Here is a 25,460-nt window from a genome sequence, read left to right as displayed (position 1 = left end):
TCCAGAGTCACATGTATTTATTTTCCAAGTTAAAGCACACAACATTTTACAAACAGCAGGTTTTTAAAGGACCAAAGAGTTTGGTCTGCTTCGTGTTTTCATTTTTGCCATGAAAAAAATATAGCGAAACTGGTATCGTCACAGCCCTAGTACTGTATACAGTGCATTCGGAAAGTATTCAGAACCCTCAACTTTTTCCTCATTTTGTGTACGTTACAGCCTTATTCTAAAATGGATTCAATTTTTTTCCCCATCAATCTACACACAATACCCCATAATGATGAAGCAAAAACAGGTTAACATTTTTGCAAATGTATGAAAAAATAAAAACTGAAATATCACATTTACTTAAGTATTCAGACCTTTTACTCAGTACTCTGTTGAAGCACCTTTGGCAGCGATTACAGCCTTGAGTCTTCTTGGATATGACGCTACAAGCTTGGCACACCTGTATTTGGAGAGTTTCTCCCATTCTCTGCATATTCTCTCAAGCTCTGTAAGTTTGGATGGGGAGGGTCGCTGCAGAGCTTTTTTCAGGTCTCTACAGAGATGTTCAATCATGTTCAAATCCGGGCTTTGGCTGGGCCACTGAAGGACATTCAGAAACTTGTCCCAAAGCCACCCCTGCATTGTCTTGGCTGTGTGCTTAGGATCATTGGCCTGTTGGAAGGTGAACCTTCGCCCCCAGTCTGAGGTGCTGAGCACTCTGGAGCAGGTTTTCATCAAGGATCTCTCTGTACTTTGCTCCGGTCATCTTTCCCTTGATCCTGACTAGTCTCCCAGTCCCTGCCGCTGAAAAACATCCCCACAGCATGATCCTGCCACCACCATGCTTCACTGTAGGGATGGTGCCAGGTTTCCTCCATACATGATGCTTGGCAATCTTGGTTTCATCAGACCAGAGAATCTTGTTTGTCATGGTGGTGCCTTTTGGCAAACTCCAAGCTGCAGGGACTGGGAGACATGTGCCTTTTTACTAAGGAGAGGCTTCTGTTTGACCACTCTACCATAAAGGCCTGATTGGTGGAGTGCTGCAGAGATGGTTGTCTTTCTGGAAGTTTCTCTCACCTCCACAGGGGAACTCTGTAGCTCTGTTAGAGTGACCATCAGGTTCTTGGGCACCTCCCTGACCAAGGCCCTTCTCCCCCCAATTGCTCAGTTTGGCTGGGCGGTTCCAAACTTCTTCCATTGTAAGAATGATGGAGGCCACTTTGTTCTTAGGGACCTTCAATGGTGCAGAAATGTTTTGGTACCCTTCCTCAGAGCTGTGTCTCGACACAATCCTGTCTCGGAGCTCCGCCCTGTGCAACTGGGTACTGGACTTCCTGACGGGCCGCCCCCAGGTGGTGAGGGTAGGCAACAACATCTCCTCCCCTCTGATCCTCAACACTGGGGCCCCACAAGGGTGCGTTCTGAGCCCTCTCCTGTACTCCCTGTTCACCCACGACTGCGTGGCCACGCACGCCTCCAACTCAATCATCAAGTTTGCGGACGACACAACAGTGGTAGGCTTGATTACCAACAACGACGAGACGGCCTACAGGGAGGAGGTGAGGGCCCTCGAAGTGTGGTGTCAGGAAAATAACCTCACACTCAACGTCAACAAAACTAAGGAGATGATTGTGGACTTCAGGAAACAGCAGAGGGAACACCCCCCCATCCACATCGATGGAACAGTAGTGGAGAGGGTAGCAAGTTTTAAGTTCCTCGGCATACACATCACAGACAAACTGAATTGGTCCACTCACACAGACAGCATCGTGAGGAAGGCACAGCAGCGCCTCTTCAACCTCAGGAGGCTGAAGAAATTCGGCTTGTCACCAAAAGCACTCACAAACTTCTACAGATGCACAATCGAGAGCATCCTGGCGGGCTGTATCACCGCCTGGTATGGCAACTGCACCGCCCTCAACCGTAAGGCTCTCCAGAGGGTAGTGAGGTCTGCACAATGCATCACCGGGGGCAAACTACCTGCCCTCCAGGACACCTACACCACCCGATGCTACAGGAAGGCCATAAAGATCATCAAGGACATCAACCACCCGAGCCACTGCCTGTTCACCCCGCTGTCATCCAGAAGGCGAGGTCAGTACAGGTGCATCAAAGCTGGGACCGAGAGACTGAAAAACAGCTTCTATCTCAAGGCCATCAGACTGTTAAACAGCCACCACTAACATTGAGTGGCTACTGCCAACACACTGTCAATGACACTGACTCTACTCCAGCCACTTTAATAATGGGAATTGATGGGAAATGATGTAAATATATCACTAGCCACTTTAAACAATGCTACCTTATATAATGTTACTTACCCTACATTATTCATCTCATATGCATACGTAGATACTGTACTCTATATCATCGACTGCATCCTTATGTAATACATGTATCACAAGCCACTTTAACTATGCCACTTGGTTTACATACTCATCTCATATGTATATACTGTACTCGATATCATCTACCGTATCGTGCCTATGCTGCTCTGTACCATCACTCATTCATATATCCTTATGTATATATTCTTTATCCCCTTACACTGTGTATAAGACAGTAGTTTTTTGGAATTGTTAGTTAGATTACTTGTTCGTTATTACTGCATTGTCGGAACTAGAAGCACAAGCATTTCGCTACACTCACATTAACATCTGCTAACCATGTGTATGTGACAAATAAAATTTGATTTGATTTGATTTACAGGCAATTCCTTTGACCTCATGGCTTGATTTTTGCTCTGACATGCACTGCCAACTATGCGACCTTATAAAGAAAAAGTGTATGCCTTTCCAAATCATGTCCAATCAATTGAATTTACCACAGGTGGACTCCAATCAAGTTGTAGAAACATCTGAAAGATGTTCAATGGAAACAGGATGCAGCGGAGCTCAATTTCGAATCTCATAGCAAACATTTCTAAAAACCTGTTTCGCTTTGTCATTATGGGGTGTGTAGATTAATGAGGATTTTTATTTAACCCATTTTAGAATAAGGCTGCAACATAACAAAATGTGGAAAAAGTCAAGGGGTCTGAATATTTTCCGAATGCACTATACCTGCACATGTTTTCATGAGTCAGGCACGTGTGTATTTTTAGCACATGGATCCCCTGACCTGCTGAATATAGTGTCTCTGTCATATTCTGTCAGTATGTGGAAGTAAAAATTGTTGTCCCATGGTCATGGGACTTTAAAGAGTTACACACACACGCATATCATCATACACTCATACACACACGCACAGCCCATGTAATGGGGTGAGGAGGGTAGAGGAGACGCCTGTAACAATAGGCCTGATGAGAGGCCTTGTCCACAGCTCTTTTGTTCCCACAGGCAGGGAGGTTCTCCTCCCCTGGTCCAGCTAGTTGTCTGTGCATCACAAATAGCACTCTATTTTCTACATAGTGCACTACTTTTGACCAGGGCCTATAGCTCTGGTCAAAAGTAGTGCACTATGTAGGGAATAGGGTGCCAATTGGTATGCAACCTAGGTGTGCCCGCTTCGCTCAAGCCCTCAATAATGTATCATTTGGGACTAACTGTGGTGGCAGTTCAAGGTCGTGGTTATTCGGGCACACTGTAGCAAAACGTTTTGCAACAGAATATGAAAGCGAAGGCCTCCCGAGTGGCGCAGCGGTCTAAGGCACTGCATCACTACAGTCTGGGTTTCGATCCCAGGCAGTGTCATTACTGGTCGTGACCGGGGGCTCATCGCGCTCTAGCGACTCATTGTGGTGGGCCGGGTGCTTGCAGCCTGAGTTCGGTCGTCAGTTGAATAGTGTTTCCTCCGACACATTGGTGCAGCTTGCTTCCAGATTAAACGAGCGGATGTTAAGAAGCGTGGTTTGGCGGGTCATGTTTTGGAGGACGCATGACTCGACCATCACCTCTCCTGAGTCAGTTGGGGAGTTGCAGCGATGAGACAAGATCGTAATCACGAAACTGGGGAGAAAAAGGGGGTACAAATGTGTAAATACCTTCCCGTTTCCTTCCGTTTGGTGGCCAATGAACTCGACCCAGCTGTCTGCAGAGTTGAACCTTGTCAACTGTCTCAAAAGAGAAGGCAAGCATCAGGGAAACTGTCACAAAGTTAATTGCATTTGTGTCTGTTCACCATTTTAGTATGGAATTGTTTTAATACAAAAGAGTGTTGTTCACACACACTATACAAGACTTACTGCTCCTAGTACTTGTAGATAAGAACTTTATATTCAAAATAGAAACTCCAGCCAATTGCATTATTGTGTATGTTCTACAAAGTTTCTACTGAATCTTAGTAAATAAAAGGATGCTTGCATTATGTGGTTATACTAGCCTTGGGGAGTAGAAGATTCCATTTTGATTATGGCAAAAAATGTATCTCAGATTTGCATAGGGATTAATTTTGAACAAGTTATCACTCCCTGTGACATCACTTTTTCTTCAGGCCATGGTGTTATTCGCTGACCCCAACCACTTCCTGACGGAGCTTTACCCCACCTTCTCCAGTCTGTGTCATGACCCTGAGATCACGGTGCGACGCACAATGGCCGAGGGCTTCCACGAGGTAAGGTGGCTGCTGTTTGGACACTGGCTTATTCTGTTCTGTCAATAAAATACATAAATAATGTCCATAACTCTGATAGACTGCCAATGTGATTTGTGTCAGTACTTTGTTTTGTAAAAAAAAAACTCCCCTTGTGACAGGGGGAATGGAAGTGTGTTGTGTGCAACAGAGAGGGACAGAGAGGGGCTATTGAATGTACAGTGGGTATCATAAGTCCCCCCCCCCTTGGATTTTTTTCAGAATTTGTTGTTACAAAGTGGGATTGAAATAGATTGAATTGTGATTTTTTTTTTGTCATTGATCTACACAAAATAATCTAATTACTAACAATTTAATAACTAAAATATAGATGTCACTTAAGTATCCAACCCTTTTCTTTAGGCTTAAAAAAATCGCACAGTAAGTTACTTGGACTCACTCTGTGTGAAATAATAGGGATTGACATTATTTTTGAATGACTAACTCTTCCTCTGCCCCCCCCCCATACTTACAACATCAGTAAGGTCCCTCAGTCAAGTATTGAATTTCAAGCACTGTTTCAACTACAAAGACCAGGTAGCTTATCAAAACCCTAATTAAGAAGGGCAGTGATTAGTAGATTGGGAACCTTAACAAATCAGACATTGAATATCTCTTTAAGCATGGTTAAGACACAAAGATACAGTTGACCTTCTGAACTGAGCTGCTGGACAGGAAGGAAACTGCTCAGGGTCCCATGGTTGACAGTGCATCTCAGAGCAAAAACTAAGCCATGAGGTTGAAGGAATTGTCCGTTGAGCTCCAAGACAGGATTGTGTTGAGGCACAGATCTGGGGAAGGGTACCAAAAAAATGTCTGCATCATTGAAGGTCCCCAAGAACACAGCTGGCCGCCAGGCCAAACTGAGCAATCGTGGGGAGAGGCCTTGGTCAGGGAGGTGACCAAGAACCGACAGAGCTCTAGAGTTATTCTGTGGAGATGGGAGAACCTTCAAGAAAGACAACCGTCTCTGCAACACTCCACCAATCTGGCTACTCTTTGGCCACACCTCAGTAAAAGGCAAATGACAGCACGCTTGGACTTTGCCAAAAGGCAACTAAAGGACTCTCAGACCTTAAGAAACAAGATTCTCTGGTTTGATGAAACCCAGATTGAACACCTTGACTGAATGCCAAGCGCCACGTCTGGAGGAAACCTGGCACTATATCTACGGTGAAACAGTGGTGGCAGCATCATGCTGTGTGGATGTTATTTTAGAGCCAGAGACTGGGAGACTAGTCAGGATCGAGGGAAAGATGAACGGATTAAAGTACAGAGAGATCCTTGATGAAGACAGGCTCCAGAGTGCTCAGGACCTCAGACTGTGACTAAGGTTCCCCTTTCCAACAGGACAACGACCCTAAGTACACAGCCAAGACAACGCAGGAGTGGCTTCGGGACAGGTTTCTGAATGTCCTTGAGTGGCCCAGCCAGAGTCCGGACTGGAGCCCGATCGAACATCTCTGAAAATAGCTGTGAAGTGACGCTACCATCCAACTTGACAGAGCTTGAGAGTATCTACAGAGAAGAATGGGAGACACTCCTCCAGTACAGGTATGCCAAGCTTGTAGCGTCACACCCAAGAAGAATCGCGGCTGTAATCGCAACAAATTACTTAGTAAAGGGTCTGAATACTTAGGTAAATGTAATATTTTAGTTTAATTAAATTAGCAAACCTGTTTTTGCTTTGTCATTATTGGGTATTGTGTAGATTTAAATCAATTTCAGAAATAAGGCTGTAATGTAACAAAATGTGTAAAATCTCAATGGTCTGAATACTTTCCCGAATGCACCGGAATGACCTCAATAACAGTGAAAAGAATACAAATATACGGGATAAAATATTCCAAAACATGCAACAAAGCACTAAAGTAATACTGCAAAAAAACACAGCACTGCTCAGATCCAGATGCAGACACAGGAGGCGAATAGTGCGAGTCTCAGAATTTATTTCAGTAAAATGGGCAGGCAATCGGAAGTCAAGGCAGGCAAAGAGTTATAATCCAAATCAGAATCAGGCAGGTATAGAACAGCAGGCAGGTTCAGGGTAAGGACAGGCAGAAAAGGTCAGAACCGGGAAGACTAGAAAAAGCAAAAACTAGAGCTTGGGAAACACAGGAGCACGCTGGTAGGACTTGACGGGACAAGACAAACTAGCAACAAACAAACAGGAGACAAAGGGCTGTGAGACGGGTTTGGAAACAGGAGACAAAGGACTGTGAGACAGGGGTTTAATTCTAGATACATGGAAAGTGGGATGTATTCGGAGGGTGCGGGGCAACAGAAGGCGAACAGTAGAGGGGCTAAGGACCTTAGATGGGGAAAGGGCCGATAGAACAGGGGGGAAAGTTTGTGGTACTCCATCCGGAGGGGCAGATCCCGATTGGAAAGCCATACCTTCTGCCCAAGACAGTAGCGGGGAGCAGGGTTCTGGTGGCGGTCCGCCTGTCATCGATACCTGGAGGTGATCTTGAGAAGGGCGGCCTGGGCTCTCTTTCAGGTACAGCGACAGAGACAGACAAACATCTGGGCAGAAGTTATGCTGACCTCTTCCTCCGGGAAAACCAGGGGCTGATATCTCAGGGAACACTCAAAAGGTGAGAGACCAGTAGCAGAACAGGAAAGGGTGTTGCGGGCATAATCCATCCACATAAAGTCCTGGCTCCAGGTGGTGGGATTGGTGGAGATGAGGCAACGAAGAGTCGTCTTCAGGTCCTGATTGGCTCGCTCCGACAACGTTTTTGGTGGCCCACCATGGTTCCTGACCTCTCCGCTTTCATTACCGCCTGCATTGTGTGCGCGCAGAACAAGACTCCGCGGCAAGCTACTGCTGGCCTCCTTCAACCACTCCCTGTTCCTCACCGGAACCTGGTCCCATATATCCTTGGACTTCGTCACGGGTCTCCCTGTATCAGAGGGCAACACCACCATCCTTACGGTGATGGATAGGTTTTCCAAAGCCGGCCATTTTATCCCCCTTCCTAAATTGCCCTCAGCTAAGGAGACGGTCCAGCTCATGGTGCAGCACGTCTTCCGGATCCATTGACTTCCGGTCGTCATGGTCTCCGATCGCTGTCCTCAGTTCTCATCTCGGTTCTGGAAGGTGTTCTGCATCCTCATTGGGTCGTCGGCCAGCCTGTCCTCTGGTTTTCATCCCGTCTAACGGCCAGTTCGTATTATCACGGCTCAGGCTAAGACCCAGATGCAGACACAGGAGATGGATAGTAGGAGTCTCTGAGTGTATTTCAGTACAAGGGGCAGGCAATTACAGTGAAATGCTTACTTACAGGCTCTAACCAATAGTGCGAGAAAAAAAGGTGTGTGTGTGTGTAAGTAAAGAAATAAAACAGTAAAAAGACATTTGAAAATAAGAGTAGCAAGGCTATATACAGACACCGGTTAGTCAGGCTTATTGAGGTAGTATGTACATGTATGTATGGTTAAAGTGACTATGCATATATGATGAACAGAGAGTAGCAGTAACATAAAAAGATGGGTTGGCGGGTGGTGGGACACAATGCAGATAGACCGGTTAGCCAATGTATGTAAGTATAGTTAAAGTGACTATGCATATAAGATAAACAGAGAGTAGCAGCAGTGTAAAAGAGGGGTTGGGGGGGGCACACAATGCAAATAGTCCAGGTAACCATTTGGTTACCTGTTCAGGAGTCTTATGGCTTGGGGGTAAAAACTGTTGAGAAGCCTTTTTGTCCTAGACTTGGCACCTCTTCACGACTGTCTTGGTATGTTTGGACCAGTCTAGATTTTTGTTAATGTGGACACAAAGGAACTTGAAGCTCTCAACCTGCTCCACTACAGCCCCGTCGATGAGAATGGGGGCGTGCTCGGTGCTCCTTTTCCTGTAGTCCACAACCATCTCCTTAGTCTTGGTTACGTTAAGGGATAGGTTGTTATTCTGGCACCACCTGGCCACGTCTCTGACCTCCTCCCTATAGGCTGTCTCGTCGTTGTCGGTGATCAGGCCTACCACTGTTGTGTCGTCTACAATCTTAATGATGGTGTTTGAGTCGTGCCTGGCCATGCAGTCATAGGTGAACAGGGAGTTCAGGAGGGGACTGAGCACGCACCCCTGGGGAGCTCCAGTGTTGAGGATCAGCGTGGCAGATGTGTTGCTACCTACCCTCACCACCTGGGGATGGTCCGTCAGGAAGTCCAGGATCCAGTTGCAGAGGGAGGTGTTTAGTCCCAGGATCCTTAGCTTGGTGATGAGCTTAGAGGGTACTATGGTGTTGAACGCTGAGCTGTAGTCAATGAATAGTATTCTCACATAGGTGTACCTTTTGTCCAGGTGGGAAAGGGCAGTGTGGAGTGGGATTGAGATTGCATCATCCGTGGATCTGTTTAGGCGGTATGCAAATTGGAGTTGGTCTAGGGTTTCTGGGATAATGGTGTTGATGTGAGGCATGACCAGCCTTTCAAAGCACTTCATGGCTATGGACGTGAGTGCTACGGGTCTGTATTAATTTAGGCTGGTTGCGTCTGCCCTGTGGGGTGTTTAGAGAATATCGTGTGAATCCTGTTTATTGTTGAAAAAATCTTTGTCTAATCCGAGGTGAGTGATCGCTGTCTTGATATCCAGAAGCTCTTTTCTGCTGTAAGATACGGTTGCAGAAACATTATGTACAAAATAATTTACAAATATCGCGAAAACCCCCCCACATAATAGCACAATTGGTTAGGAGACCGTAAAACGGCAGCCATCTCCTCCCGCGCCATCTTAGTATAGGACGGCAGGCCGGATCAGGGTCAGGACAGGCAGAACGGTCAGAACTGGGAAGACTAGAAAAAGCAAAAACTAGAGCACGGGAACACGCTGGTAGGACTGGCAACAAGACAAACAGACAAACAGAAAAGGCAGGTATAAATACACATGAGGTAATGGGAAACACCTGGTGGGGGTTGGAGACATCCACAAGACAGGTGAAACAGATCAGGGTCTGACAACATCAAAGCAATACACTTTTTGGCCTGAAGTCAAAGCCTTGTAGTACCAGTCAAAAGTTTGGACACACCTACTAATTCCAGGGTTTTTCTTTATTTTTACTATTTTCTACATTGTAGAATAATAGTGAAGACATCAAAACTATGACATAACGCATATGGAATCATGTTGTAACCAAAAAAGTGTTAAACAAATCAAAATATATTTTATATGTAAGATTCTTCTTCCACCCTTTGCCCAGCTTTGCGTACTCTTGGCATTCTCTCAACCAGCTTCATCAGGTAGTCACCTGGAATGCATTTCAATTAACAGGTGTTCCTTGTTAAGTTTTCTACAATTTAGGTCTGTCCAAACTTTTGACTGGTACTCTATGTTTGGGGCAAATCCAACATAACACGTCACTGAGTTAACTGCCTCCTTATTCTCAAGCATGGTGGTGGCTGCATCATGGTATGGATATGCTTGACATTGGATAAAAATGAACAGGATGGAGCTAAGCACAGGCAAAATAAAAGAAGAAAAACAGCTTCAGTATGCTTTATACCAGACACTGGGAGAGGAATTCACCTTTCAGCAGGACAATAACCTACAAAACAAGGCCAAATCTACGCTGGAGTTGCTTACCAAGAAGACAGAGACAGAGTGGCTAAATTACAGTTTTGACTTAAATCAGATTGAAAATCTATGGCATGACTTGAAAATTGCTGTCTATCGTTGATCCCCAACAACTTGACAAAGCTTGAAGAATTCTCAAAAGACTAATGTGTGTGCACAATCCATGTGTGCAAAGCTCTTACCTAATACGACTCACAGCTATAATCGCTGCAAAAGGTGTTTGTAACATGTATTGACCCAGCGTGGTGAATACTTATCTAAACAAGATACTGTACAGCAGTGTTTTCTTTAATATTAGTCTGTAATTTTTTTTTCTTTCACTTTGACATTACAAAATATTGTCTGTAGATTGCTGAAAAAAAGTTTTAATCAGTTTTAATACCACTTTGTAACACAATAAAATGTGAAAAAATCCAAGGGGGATGAATACGTATAATGCCCACTGTAAGCTTAAAAAAAAAAGAACTTATACCCTATATACAGTGGGGCAAAAAAGTATTTAGTCAGCCACCAATTGTGCAAGTTCTCCCACTTAAAAAGATGAGAGAGGCCTGTAATTTTCATCATATGTACACTTCAACTATGATAGACAAAATGAGAAAAAAATTCCAGAAAATCACATTGTAGGATTTTTAATGAATTTATTTGCAAATTATGGTGGAAAATAAGTATTTGGTCACCTACAAACAAGCAAGATTTCTGGCTCTCACACAGCTGTAACTTCTTCTTTAAGAGGCTCCTCTGTCCTCCACTCGTTACCTGTATTAATGGCACCTGTTCAAACTTGTTATCAGTATAAAAGACACCTGTCCACAACCTCAAACAGTCACACTCCAAACTCCACTAAGGCCAAGACCAAAGAGCTGTCAAAGGACACCAGAAACAAAATTGTAGACCTGCACCAGGCTGGGAAGACTGAATCTGCAATAGGTAAGCAGCTTGGTTTGAAGAAATCAACTGTGGGAGCAATTATTAGGAAATGGAAGACATACAAGACCACTGATAATCTCCCTCGATCTGGGGCTCCACGCAAGATCTCACCCCGTGGGGTCAAAATGATCACAGGAACGGTGAGCAAAAATCCCAGAATCACACGGGGGGACCTAGTGAATGACCTGCAGAGAGCTGGGACCAAAGTAACAAAGCCTACCATCAGTAACACACTACGCCGCCAGGGACTCAAATCCTGCAGTACCAGACGTGTCCCCCTGCTTAAGCCAGTACATGTCCAGGCCCGTCTGAAGTTTGCTAGAGAGCATTTGGATGATGCAGAAGAAGATTGGGAGAATGTCATATGGTCAGATGAAACCAAAATATACCTTTTTGGTAAAAACTCAACTCGTTGTGTTTGGAGGACAAAGAATGCTGAGTTGCATCCAAAGAACACCATACCTACTGTGAAGCATGGGGGTGGAAACATCATGCTTTGGGGCTGTTTTTCTGCAAAGGGACGAGGACGACTGATCCGTGTAAAGGAAAGAATGAATGGGGCCATGTATCATGAGATTTTGAGTGAAAACCTCCTTCCATCAGCAAGGGCATTGACAATGAAATGTGGCTGGGTCTTTCAGCATGACAATGATCCCAAACACACCGCCCGGGCAACGAAGGAGTGGCTTCGTAAGAAGCATTTCAAGGTCCTGGAGTGGCCTAGCCAGTCTCCAGATCTCAACCCATAGAAAATCTTTGGAGGGAGTTGAAAGTCCATGTTGCCCAGCAACAGCCCCAAAACACAGCTCTAGAGGAGATCTGCATGGAGGAATGGGCAAAATACCAGCAACAGTGTGTGTGAACCTTGTGAAGACTTACAGAAAACGTTTGACCTCTGTCATTGCCAACAAAGGGTATATAACAAAGTATTGAGATAAACTTTTGTTATTGACCAAATACTTATTTTCCACCATAATTTGCAAATAAATTCATAAAAAATCCTACAATGTGATTTTCTGGATTTGTTTTCCTTATTTTGTCTGTCATAGTTGAAGTGTACCTATGATGAAAATTACAGGCCTCTCTCATCTTTTTAAGTGGGAGAACTTGCACAATTGGTGGCTGACTAAATACTTTTTTGCCCCACTGTATCTATGGGTAACAGGGTTGATGTGTTACGCTCAATGTTCTCAGTTTTTCAACACAAAATACCTGAACAAAAAGGACAAAAAGAGTAGGACCAGCTCACCTGCATGATTTGACTATAAGATGGTCAATGCAGTGAAAATGTTTTTTTGTAAAGCCTTTGTGTCTTAGCCAATCCATGGCAAGGACAAAAAGACTCACCAATGCCTTCCGGCTGAACAAACATACCAAATTTGATAGCATGTTTCTTGAGTTATATTAGCTACAAATATTATGTATGTCCCAGATCCTCATCCAAAAGTAATTTCTGTGTGCTACATTTCAGAACAATTCAAAATGTGATAGATCACACTGACAGAACCCGATGGAGTTTGACAGCCTGAATTCCAATTTGATGTAGTCTGAATCGATTAGTCTAATTCCCTGAAATAGAAATGGATTTGACCTCAAAATCTGGTTCTGTATGCCAACACATAACGTCACAATTTCTCTTCTCCCCTCTTCTTCCCTATGATCGCTCAGATTGTCAAGCTGTTGGGCCCCAATGTCCACTTCATTCACAAGGAGCTGGTTGTGTTACTGCAGGACGACTCACTTGAGGTGAGACACGCAGAATCTCATTTTGTTTAAAGTATGTTTGAAATATGTAGTAAACTAGAAAAGTGCTGGCTAGCTTGTCTTAAGGTATTTATGGTTGTGAAATAAGTTATGGTATTGGTAGTGACTTCAGTAATAATGGTAGTGACTGGTTATAGTAGGTACATGGACAGATTGATTGATAGAACGATGGATAGGATAGCAAGGAGATGTGAAATTTGATTTTCTGTCTAGATTGAACGGTTCAAGAGACACTTGTCATTGTTGGTGGGTTATTATATGCTCATTTATGATCAAACAAATAATCTGAACGGAGCTATGTAATTTACACTAGAGGGGTTTTTATATATATGCATTTTTAAAATGTGTTATTTTATTATTATTTTGTATAAAAAATGTTTACCCCTTTTTCTCCCCAATTTCGTGGTATCCAATTGGTAGTTTACAGTATTGTCCCATTGCTGCAACACCCGTACGGACTCGGGAGAGGCGAAGGTTGAGAGCCATGCGTCCCCCGAAACACAACCCAGCCAAGCCGCGCTGCTTGTAGACACAATGTCACTTAACCCGGAAGCATTGTCAGAGGAAACACAGTACATCTGGCGACCGTGTCAGCGTGCATTGCGCCAGGCCTGCCACAGGATTCGCTAGTGCGCGATGGAACAAGAACATCCCTGCCGGCCAAACCCTCCCCTAACCCGGACGACGCTGGGCCAATTGTGCGCCGCCCAATAGGTCTCCCGGTCGGGGCCGGCTGCGACAGAGCCTGTACTCGAACCAGGATCTCTAGTGGCACAGCTAGCACTGCGATGCCGTGCCTTAGACCACTGCGCATTACTGCACTAGCATCGAATAGTCCCCGCGATATGCACATTTTTAGGGAAGTCAGGAACCAATATACACAGGCAGTTAGGAAAGCAAAGGCTAGCTTTTTCAAACAGAAATTTTCATCCAGTAGCTCTAAATCTCAAAAGTTTTGAGACACTGTAAAGTCCACGGAGAATAAGAGCACCTCCTCCCAGCTGCCCACTGTACTGAGGCTAGGAAACACTGTCACCACCGATAAATCCACGATAATCGAGAATTTCAATAAGCATTTCTCTAAGGCCGGCCATGCTTTCCACCTGGCTACCCCAACCCCAGCAGCAACTCGCCCAAGCTCCCCCCGCTTCTCCTTCACCCAAATCCAGACAGCTGATGTTCTGATAGAGCTGCAAAATCTGGATCCCTACAAATCAGTTGGGCTATACAATCTGGACCCTCTCTTCTTAAATTATCCTCCGCCTTGTTGCAACCCATATTACTAGTCTGTTCAACCTCTCTTTCGTATCGTTTGAGATTACTAAAGATTGGAAAGCGGCCGCGGTCATCCCCCTCTTCAAAGGGGGAGACACTCTATACCCAAACTGTTACAGACCTGTATTCATCCTGCCCTGCCTTTCTAAAGTTAACAAACCCACCACCAACCATTTCGAATCACACTGTACCTTCTTGCTATGCAATCCGGTTTCCTAGCTGGTCATGGGTGCACTTCAGCCACGCTCAAGGTCCTATCGTAACCGCCATCGATAAAGACAGTATTGTGCAGCCGTCTTCATCGACCTGGCCGAGGCTTTCGACTCTGTCAATCACGTATTCTTAACGGCAGACTCAACAGCCTTGGTTTCTCTAATGACTGCCTCGCCTGGTTCACTAACTACTTCTCTGATAGAGTTCAATGTGTCAAATCGGAGGGCCTGTTATCATGACTACTGGCAGTCTTTATGGGGGTGCCACAGGGTCCAATTCTCGGGCCGACTCTTTTCTCTGAATATATCAATGATGTCGCTCTTGCTGCGGGTGATTCTTTGATCCACCTCTACGCAGACGACACCATTCTGTATACTTCTGGCCCTTCTTTGGACACTGTGTTAACAAACCTCCAAACGAGCTTCAATGCCATACATCACGCCTTCTGTGGCCTCCAACTGCTCTTATATGCAAGTAAAACGAAATGCATGCTCTTCAACTGATCGCTGCCAGCACCCGCCCGCCCGACTAGCATCACTACTCTGGACGGTTCTGACTTAGAATATGTGGACAACTACAAATATCTAGGTGTCTGGCTAGACTGTAAACTCTTCTTCCAGACTCATATTAAGCATATCCAATCCAAAATTAAATCTAGGAATGGCTTCCTATTTCACAACAAATCCTCCTTCACTCATGCTGCCAAACATACCGTCGTAAAACTGACTATCCTACCGATCCTTGACTTCGGCGATGTCATTTACAAAATATCCTCCAACACTCTACTCAGCAAATTGGATGCAGTCTATCACAGTGCCATCCGTTTTTGTCACCAAAGCCCCATATACTACCCACCACTGCGACCTGTATGCTCTCGTTGGCTGGTCCTCACTTCATATTCGTCGCCAAACCCACTGGCTCCAGGTCATCTATAAGTCTTTGCTAGGTAAAGCTCCGCCTTATCTCAGCTCACTGGTCACCATAGCAGCACGCGCTCCAGCAGGTATATTTCACAACACCCCCTTTGGCCACCTTTCCTTCCAGTTCTCTGCTGCCAATGACTGGGACGAATTTCAAAAATCACTGAAGTTGGAGACTTAAATCTCCCTCACTAACTTTAAGCGTCAGCTATCAGAGCAGCTTACCAATCGCTGCAGCTGTACACAACCCATCTGTAAATAGCCCATCCAACCAACTACCTACCTCATTCCATATTTGTTTTTGTTTGGCACACCAGTATTTCTACTTGCACATCCTCATCTGCACGTCTCCAGTGTTAATTTCTAAATTGTAATTACTTTGCCACTATGGCCTATTTATTGCCTTACCTCCTTACTTCATTTGCACACACTATATACAGATTTTTCTATTGTGTTATTGACTGTATGTTTTTTTATCCCATGTGTAACTCTGGGTTGTTTATGTGGCACTGCTTTTGCTTTATCTTGGCCAGGTTGCAGTTGTAAATGAGAACTTGTTCTCAACTGGCCTATCTGGTTAAATAAAGGTGAAATAAAAAAAATAAAGCTCTGGAGGCTACACTAGAGTGGATTTGAAGTCGGTTCCGTGTTTGTAGCTCAAAGTGTCTAGAACCCCATTGAAAGTAATTGGAACCCAAGTTAATTTATGCAAACGTATGCAAACCTAAATATCACTTTAAGTTAATAGTTATGAATCTTTAAAGTGTTTATATCATCCTGAAGTTAGTTTGGTGTTTCTATCTTAAATTGTTAGAAAGTAGTATTTTGAACATGTTAATTGAACCGATGTTAATTATGCACATTTAAAACCAATATCAAATCAAATCTAATTGTATTGGTCACGAACACATATTTAGCAGATCTTATTGCGGGCGTAGCAAAATGCTTGTGTTCCTAGCTCCAACAGTGCAGTAGTATCTAACAATTCACAACAATACACACATCTGAAAGTAAAATAATGGAATAAAGAAATATATAACTATTAAGACGAGCAATGTCGGACTGGCATTGACTAAAATACAGTAGAATAGAATACAGCATATAAATATGAAATTAGTAAAGCAGTATGTAAACATTATTAAAGTGACTAGTGTTTCATAATTAAACTGACCAGTGATCCCATGTCTATGTACAGTTGAAGTCAGAAGTTTACATACACCTTAGCCAAATACATTTAAACTTAGTTTTTCACAATTCCTAACATTTAATCCTAGTAAAAATTCCCTGTCTTAGGTCAGTTAGGATCACCACTTTATTTAAAACATGTGAAATATCAGAATAATAGTAGAGAATGATTTATTTCAGCTTTTATTTCTTTCATCGCATTCCTAGTAGGTCAGAAGTTCACATACACTCAATTAGTATTTGGTAAAATTGCCTTTCAATTGTTTAACTTGGGTCAAACGTTTTGGGTAGCCTTCCACAAGCTTCCCACAATAAGTTGGGTGAATTTTGGCCCATTCCTCCTGACAGAGCTGGTGTAACTGAATCAGGTTTGTTCACACATGCTCACACATGCTTTTTCAGTTCTGCCCACAAATTTTCTATAGGATTGAGGTCAGGGCTTTGTGATGGCCACTCCAACACCTTGACTTTGTTGTCCGTAAGTAATTTGCCCACAACATTGGAAGTATGCTTCGGGTCATTGTCCATTTGGAAGACCCATTTGCTGCCAAACTTTAACTGATGTCTTGAGATGTTGCATCAATATATCCACATAATTGACCTTCCTCATGATGCCCATGTGTCCCCATGTGCAGTTGCAAACCGTAGTCTGGCTTTTTTATGTCACTTTTGGAGCAGTGGCTTCTTCCTTGCTGAACACCCTTTCAGGTTACGTTGATATAGGACTCGTTTTACTGTGGATATGGATACTTTTGTACCTGTTTCCTCCATCTTCACAGGGTCCTTTGCCGTTGTTCTGGGATTGATTCGCACTTTTTGCACCAAAGGTCGTTCATCTCTAGGAGACAGAACGCGTCTCATTCCTGAGTGGTATGATGGCTGCGTAGTGTTTATACTTGCGTACTATTGTTTGTACAGATCGTGGTACTTTCAGGCGTTTGGAAATTTCTCCCAAGGATGAACCAAAGTTGTGGAGGTCTAAAAGAGGTATTGGCTGATTTCTTTTGATTTTCCCATGATGTCAAGCAAAGAGGCACTGAGTTTGAAGGTAGGCCTTGAAATACATCCACAGGTACACCTCCAATTGACTCTAATGATGTCAATTAGCCTATCAGAAGCTTCTAAAGCCATGACATAATTTTCTGGAATTTTTCAATCTGTTTAAAGGCACAGTCAACTTAGTGGATGTAAACTTCTGACACACTGGAATTGTGATACAGTGAATTATAAGTGAAATAATCTGTCTCTAAACAATTGTTGGAAAAATTACTTGTCATGCACAAAGTAGATGTCCTAACCGACTTGCCAAAACTGCCGTTTGTTAACAAGAAATTTGTGGAGTGGTTGAAAAACGAGTTTTAATGACTCCAACCTAAGTGTATGTAAACTTCCGACTTCAACTGTATATAGGGCAGCAGCCTTTGAGGTGCAGGGTTGAATAACCGGGTGGTAGCCAGCTAGTGATGGCCGTTTAACAGTCTGATGGCCTTGAGAAGAAGCTGTTTTTCAGTCTCGGTCTCAGCTTTGATGCACCTGTACTGATCACGCCTTCAGGATGGCAGCGGGGTGAACAGGCCGTGGCTCCGGTGATTGACATCCTTGATGATCTTTTTGGCCTTTCTGTGACATCGGGTGCTGTAGGTGTCCTGGAGTGCAGGCAGTGTGCCCACTGTGATGCGTTGGGCAGACCGCACCACCCTCTGGAGAGCCCTGTGGTTGCGGGCTGTGCAGTTGCTGTACCAGACGTTGTTATAGCCCTACAGGATACTCTCAATTGCACATCTGTAAATTTTTGTGAGGATCTTAGGGGCCAAGACAAATTTCTTCATCCTGAGGTTGAAGAGGCGCTACTGCGCCTTCTTCATCACACTGTATGTGTGGGTGGACTATTTCAGATTGTCAGTGATTGTGTATGCCGAGGAGCTTTTCATCTTCTCCACTGCGGTCCCGTCGATGTGGATAGGGGTGTGCTCCCTCTGCTGTTTCCTGAAGTCCACGCTGTTTCCTGAAGTCCTTTGTTTTGTTGACATTGGGTGAGAGGTTATTTTCCTGGCACCACTCCGCCAGGGCTCTCACCTCCTCCCTGTAGGCTGTCTCGTCATTGTTGGTAATCAAGCCTGCTACTTTTGTGTCATCTGCAAACTTGATTATTGAGTTGGAGGCGTGCTTGGCCACACAGTCATGGGTGAACAAGGACTACAGGAGGGGGCTGAGCATGCACCCTTGTAGGGCCCCTGTGTTGAGGATCAGCGACGTGGAGGTCTTGTTTCCTACCTTCACCACCCGGGGGCCGGCTCGTTAGAAAGTCCAGGACCCAGTTGCACAGGGCAGGGTTCAGAACCAGGGCACCAAGCTTAAGGATGAGCTTGGAGAGTACTATGGTGTTGAATGCTGAGCTATAGTCAATGAACAGCATTCTTACATAGGTATTCCTCTTGTCCAGATGGGATAGGGCAGTGTGCAGTGCGATGGCCATTGCATCGTCTGTGGATCTATTGGTGCGGTATGCAAATTGAATTGGGTCTAAGGTGTCAAGTAAAGTAGAGGTGATATGATCCTTAACTAGCCTCTCAAAGCACTTCATGATGACAGAAGTGAGTGCTACAGGGCGATAGTCATTTAGTTCAGTTACCTTTGCTTTCCTTGGTACATGAACAATGGTGGACATCTTGAAGCAAGTGGGGACAGCAGACTGGGATAGGGAGAGATTGAATATGTCCGTAAACACTCCAGCCAACTGGTCTTCGCATGCTCTGAGGACGCGGCTAGAGATGCCTCCAGGGCTGGCAGCCTTGCGAGGGTTAATACACTTCAATGTTGTTATCAAGTCAGCTACGGAGAACGAGACCCTTACAGTCCTTGGGAGCGGGCTGCATCGGTGGCACTGTGTTATCCTCAAAGCGGGCGAAGAAGGTGTTTAGCTTTTCCTGGAGACGACTTTGGTGTCCGTGACTTGGCTGGTTTTCCCTTTGTAATCCGTGATTGTCTGTAGCCCCTGCCAAATTCGTCTTGTGTCTGAGCCATTGAATTGCGACTCCACTGTCTCTGTACTGACGTTTTGCCTGTTTGATTGCCTTACGGAGGGAATAACTACACTGTTTGTATTCAACCATATTCCCAGTCACCTTGCCATGGTTAAATGCGTGGTTCGCGCTTTCAGTTTTGCACAAATGCTGCCATCTATCCACGGTTTCTGGTTTGGGTAGGTTTTAATAGTCACAGTGGTAACAACATCCCCTATACATTTCCTGATGAACTCAGTCACCCTGCCCGTGTATACGTCAATGTTTTTCTCAGAGGCTACCCAGAACATATCCCAGCCCGCATGATGAAAACAATCTTGAAGCATGGATTCCGATTGGTCAGACAAGTGTTGAGTAGACCGTCGCATGTGTACTTCCTGTTTGAATTTCTGCCTATAGGAAGGGAGGAGGAAAATGTAGTCTTGATCTGATTTGCCGAAGGGAGGGTAGGGGAGGGCCTTGTAGGCATCCCGGAAGGGGGAGTAACAGTGGTCCAGCGTTTTTGCAGTGCGGGTACTACAGTTAATGTGTTGAAAGAACTTTGGTAGCATTTGCTTCGTTTAAACCCCCAGCTACAATAAATGCCGCCTCAGGGTGTATGGTTTCCAGTTTGCACAAAGTCCAGTGTAGTTCAGTCATGGAATTAGCTTGAGGGGGAATATACATGGCTGTGACTATAACCGAAGATAATTCTCTTGGAAGGTAATAAGGTCAGCATTTGATTATGACAATTATGAAGTCCATGATGTTAACGATGATGATGCTGATAACGATGACGTTGATTATGAAGATGACAACAACAATCATGATAGTGATGATGATGTTTTTATTCTGTGCAGGTATTAGATGCATTGCTAAGCCACCTTCAGGAGACTCTGGAGTTGGCCACATCGAGAGGAGAAGGGCCAGGACCTGAGAGCAAGGTACGTAACCCCGTCTGTGGTCTACTGCTCTGGGCCTGTATCCACAAAATATCTCAGAGTAGGAATGCTGATCTTGGATCTGTCCATATAATCTTATCATGATTTAAACTGATCCTAGATCAGCTCTCCTACTCTGAGCGGCTTTGTGAATACTTACCCAGGTCTAGTAGTCTTTGTGAATGAGCTAACCCCCTCTGCTGGTTGATTCTGTGTGGTGCAACTATCATATATAAAGATATATACATGCACACGATTGAATGCTCCCAGTCTTATTGGGTACCTAAGTTTCAGACTTTTTGAACCCTGAACCTACTAGTTGTGCGTACACTACTGTTTATCTCATAAAATCAGTTTTTGCACTACTTAAAAAAATAATAACCTATGTCCTACTCCTCTCATACTCTCTCTAATGTTTCACTCTGTGTTGTTTCGTTCGTTTTATCTTTCCTCTCTTTGTCATCTTCTCACTTTGGCGATGTTTATGTATCTCAATCTTTTTTTAGTTTTTTCTTATCTCTGTGCTCCCTCTCTCTCCCCCTCCCCTTCCCCCTTCCCTTGCCCCCTCTCTCCCCCTGCCCCCTCTCTACTCATTATTGTATTTCTCCACCCTCTGTCTCTGTCTGTACCTCTCTCACCATATAATTTTTTAACTCTTATCTACACACTTCCATCTCTTTCTCTCCCTCCTTCTCCCTTTGTCTACCCCACCTCCTCGATGCCTTTTTTCTCTCCTTCCCCTCTCAACCTCACCCCTCTTTCTTATACACTTTGTGCCTCCCCCTTCCTACATGCCCTTCTTCATTTCCCTCTCCCACCGGTCTCCCCTCCCTCCCGATGGTGGGTCCAGCAGCTGATTGTCCCCGAGCTGGTCCCGGCGCTGGCAGCGGCCGAGCAGAAGGCTGCCTTGTCGCTCCGCTGGCGGGTGCATGAGAGACTGCTGCAACGCTATGCCTGCCTGCCCCGTGTTGTTTCCGCCGACCAGATCTACTTCCGCTTCCTGCAGAGGATGTTCGCCATCGTCACCACCAACGTGAGACTAGTATACATAGGGAGAATCTAAATGGACAAACTCACTTTGAATTACGTAATTGATTATAGTTAGGGTTTGGTTTAAGCTCAGGGTTAGGGTTAGAGTTATGGCTGCCATGCCAGTCACATATTTTATACATATTGTAGCTACACACATACATTGATGAACTAGCCTGAGACCTGAGTAACCTTGCCTAAGACTTGTGTTAGCTCCCTGAGCCAATGCCTAATCTTCAGCTCAATGACCTTACACATTCTTGCATTGTACAGTGTACGACCCGGGTACATTCTATTCTGACATCAATTCCCAATGAAAAACACAATGTTTCATTGTTAAACGATGTGTTCATCTCTGGTATTAGATGAGTTGATGTAGGATAGAACTTTATTCAACTATCCCACAAGAGATAGAAAAGATAGAAACTATAAAATGGAAATCCTACATTGTGTTAACAGCCGGCTGAGGATATATCTCAAGTGGCACCCTATTCCCTTCATAGTGCACTGCACTATCAAAGGAATCGGCTGCCATTTGGGACAAACACTCTGTCTCTGCTCACTAAGTGTGTCTACTCCGTGCTGTTGCCAGAACGTTCTCCCAGTCCAGAGAGAGGCGGCCAGGACGCTGTGTATGTTCCTACGCTACAACCGCAAGCAGGAGCAGCGGCAAGAGATCATCGGCAAAGTGCTGCAAGGTCTGTGTCTGTCTGTCTGTCAATAAGTCTGTCTGTCTAGTGTCTCTGTCTGTCTATACATCTATCTATTTTGTTTGCCGACAAGGTTGACAAAAATAAACAATACAATGCAGACGTCTATACGGAAAAAGTGTTGTCACAGGTGCCAGTACAACCTGTGCCATGATATATTTGCTAAGCAAATGGCTCCCAATTCCCCAACGGTGTTACCTAGAACAAAAGAAATGACTCCTAATGTTTTGCGCAAATGTGTTAGTTTGTGTGACTTTTGTAATGTAATGTATATCCTGCCTTCTCCCCCTTCCCTGCCCCTCGTTTCCAGAGCTTGCTCAGGGCAGAAGTTACTGGAACAGGCTTCGCTACCTGGACCTGTGTGAGATTGCCATGGAGCTCTTCTCAAAGGCCTACTTCTGCAAACACTTCCTCATCCAGGCTCTGGAGCTGGTCAATGACCCTGTAGCCAACGTCAGGTACTGGATTCAGTAATTAATAAGTTACTTAAAAGGACAAGCAGGGATTCAAATGACAAACGTCTGTCCCACCACTTTTTTTGGTGAACATCTGAAGAATGGGCATGGAGAAATGTAACACTCTCAAATTCATATACGGAGTTATGGATTCACGGACGTCATCCATTTAACCATGTTTGGAGGCTATACCGGATTTGTTTAGAATTAAATTGTTCACAAATAATGGAGTGAAACAAGCTTATATTTTGGGTTCCGTTGGGGTACGACAGTTGAACTAAGCCCATGAGTAATTTATAAGTTACTGTATATTTTTCAAGAGTAAATGGCTACATATAATTAATTTAAAATTCAAAACCAATCCCAGATTGCTCCTTTAATTCCTTAATTTGATTTTTTGAGTGCTTTTCTAGATGCTTTACTTCATATGGCGACACCTCATCCATCATCAGTGGCATCCATTTCTTGGCAGCCATTTCTTGAACAAGCTCACCACACATCCGCTTGTACATTTGCTCTCGTGGTGGGACATCTAACTTTGCTTGCTGTTGTAGGCAATGGATGAAAGATGACCTTAGTACTATGGAGCTTTAGAGAAATTCATCCTCTGAGTATGCCATGTATATTGGCCATGGTCATGTTCAGTAAGCACTCCCTTGCAAAACGTTTTGCAACAGAAAATGAAAATCTACATTCTTATTGGACACACTCAGGTTGTGCCCTCCCTGTTAGAATTGTTTTTCCTGTTTTGTGCCGAATAAACATGACCCAGGTATAAGCTGTGCCACATGCTGCCCCAGCTGAGGTCCACCATCAGGCTGCCTGCAGACAAACACCTCCTGCAACAGCTGGAGTTCTGCGTCCGCAAGCTACTCTGTCGGGAGAAGGACAAGGATGTGGTGGCCACCGTCCGCAAGGTGAGGGAGGGAGGGGTGGATGATATTACTGAGTACTATTTCAATTTGGGTCACTTAGAAATGTCCATGTTTTTTAAAGAAAAGCACATTTTTTGTCCATTAAAATAACATCAAATTGATCAGAAATACAGTGTAGACATTGTTAATGTTGTAAATGACCATTGTAGCTGGAAACGGCAGATTTTTTTATGGAATACAGTGGGGCAAAAAAGTATTTAGTCAGCCACCAATTGTGCAAGTTCTCCCACTTAAAAAGATGAGAGAGGCCTGTAAGTTTCCTCATAGGTACACTTCAACTGTGACAGACAAAATGAGAAAAAAAATCCAGAAAATCACATTGTATGATTTTTTATTAATTTATTTGCAAATTGTGGTGGAAAATAAGTATTTGGTCACCTACAAACAAGCAAGATTTCTGGCTGTCACAGACCTGTAACTTCTTCTTTAAGAGGCTCCTCTGTCCTCCACTCGTTACCTGTATTAATGGCACCTGTTTGAACTTATTATCAGTATAAAAGACACCTGTCCACAACCTCAAACAGTCACACTCCAAACTCCACTATGGCCAAGACCAAAGAGCTGTCAAAGGACACCAGAAACAAAATTGTAGACCTGCACCAGGCTGGGAAGACTGAACCTGCAATAGGTAAGCAGCTTGGTTTGAAGAAATCAACTGTGGGAGCAATTATTAGGAAATGGAAGACATACAAGACCACTGATAATCTCCCTCAATCTGGGGCTCCACGCAAGATCTCACCCCGTGGGGGTCAAAATGATCACAAGAACGGTGAGCAAAAATCCCAGAACCACACGGGGGGACCTAGTGAATGACCTGCAGAGAGCTGGGACCAAAGTAACAAAGCCTACCGTCAGTTACACACTATGCTGCCAGGGACTCAAATCCTGCAGTGGCAGTTGTGTCCCCCTGCTTAAGCCAGTACATGTCCAGGCCCGTCTGAAGTTTGCTAGAGAGCATTTGGATGATCCAGAAGAAGATTGGGAGAATGTCATATGGTCAGATGAAACCAAAATATAACTTTTTGGTAAAAACTCAACTCATCAACTCAAAGAACACCATACCTACTGTGAAGCATGGGGGTGGAAACATCATGCTTTGGGGCTGTTTTTTTGCAAAGGGACCAGGACGACTGAAAGAATGAATGGGGCCATGTATCGTGAGATTTTGAGTGAAAACCTCCTTCCATCTGCAAGGGCATTGAAGATGAAACGTGGCTGGGTCTTTCAGCATGACAATGATCCCAAACACACCGCCCGGGCAACGAAGGAGTGGCTTCGTAAGAAGCATTTCAAGGTCTTGGAGTGGCCTAGCCAGTCTACAGATCTCAACCCCATAGAAAATCTTTGGAGGGGGTTGAAAGTCCGTGTTGCCCAGCAACTGCCCCAAAACATCATTGCTCTAGAGGAGATCTGCATGGAGGAATGGGCCAAAATACCAGCAACAGTGTGTGTGAACCTTGTGAAGACTTACAGAAAACGTTTGACCTCAGTCATTGCCAACAAAGGGTATATAACAAAGTATTGAGATAAACTTTTGTTATTGACCAAATACTTATTTTGCACCATAATTTGCAAATAAATTCATAAAAAATCCTACAATGTGATTTTCTGGATTTTTTTTCTCATTTTGTCTGTCATAGTTGAAGTATACCTATGATGAAAATTATAGGCCTCTCTCATCTTTTTAAGTGGGAGAACTTGCACAATTGGTGGCTGACTAAATACTTTTTTGCCCCACTGTATATATATATATACACACACATATATATATGTATATATACACAAAAAAATATATATATATGTATATATATATATATTTTTTAACATTCTTTTTTTATTTATTTTTTTAGACAGTGCTGGAATTGGACAAAATGGACATCACAGAACCTGTATGTAATCCCTTACTTTCTTCACTCTTTTTAGAATACTTGGAAGAATGGTTATGTAGCAGATAGCAATGTCC

The 25,460-nt window shown here is 44.1% G+C and overlaps 1 protein-coding gene across 6 annotated transcripts in view; it reads left to right on the top strand.

Annotated features, from left to right (window-relative positions):
- The window catches only part of ppp4r4 (protein phosphatase 4, regulatory subunit 4), a 124,041-nt gene that overhangs the window by 84,988 nt on the left and 13,593 nt on the right, over positions 1-25,460 (top strand). For 5 of the 6 annotated variants that reach the window (XM_024420580.2, XM_024420578.2, XM_024420577.2 and 2 more), the window contains 8 exons: positions 4,423-4,542; positions 12,737-12,814; positions 20,288-20,371; positions 21,219-21,401; positions 21,990-22,095; positions 22,418-22,565; positions 23,335-23,479; positions 25,348-25,386. In XM_024420580.2, coding sequence (XP_024276348.1) covers positions 4,423-4,542; positions 12,737-12,814; positions 20,288-20,371; positions 21,219-21,401; positions 21,990-22,095; positions 22,418-22,565; positions 23,335-23,479; positions 25,348-25,386 — 903 coding nt within the window. The remainder of the gene's footprint in view (positions 1-4,422; positions 4,543-12,736; positions 12,815-20,287; positions 20,372-21,218; positions 21,402-21,989; positions 22,096-22,417; positions 22,566-23,334; positions 23,480-25,347; positions 25,387-25,460) is intronic. The other variant, XM_024420581.2, reaches the window with a different exon arrangement.

Source organism: Oncorhynchus tshawytscha, linkage group LG05 (genome assembly GCF_018296145.1).
Source record: "Oncorhynchus tshawytscha isolate Ot180627B linkage group LG05, Otsh_v2.0, whole genome shotgun sequence".
In the NCBI taxonomy this organism is placed as follows: Eukaryota; Metazoa; Chordata; class Actinopteri; order Salmoniformes; family Salmonidae; genus Oncorhynchus; species Oncorhynchus tshawytscha.
This window is presented reverse-complemented; position numbering and strand designations above follow the sequence as displayed.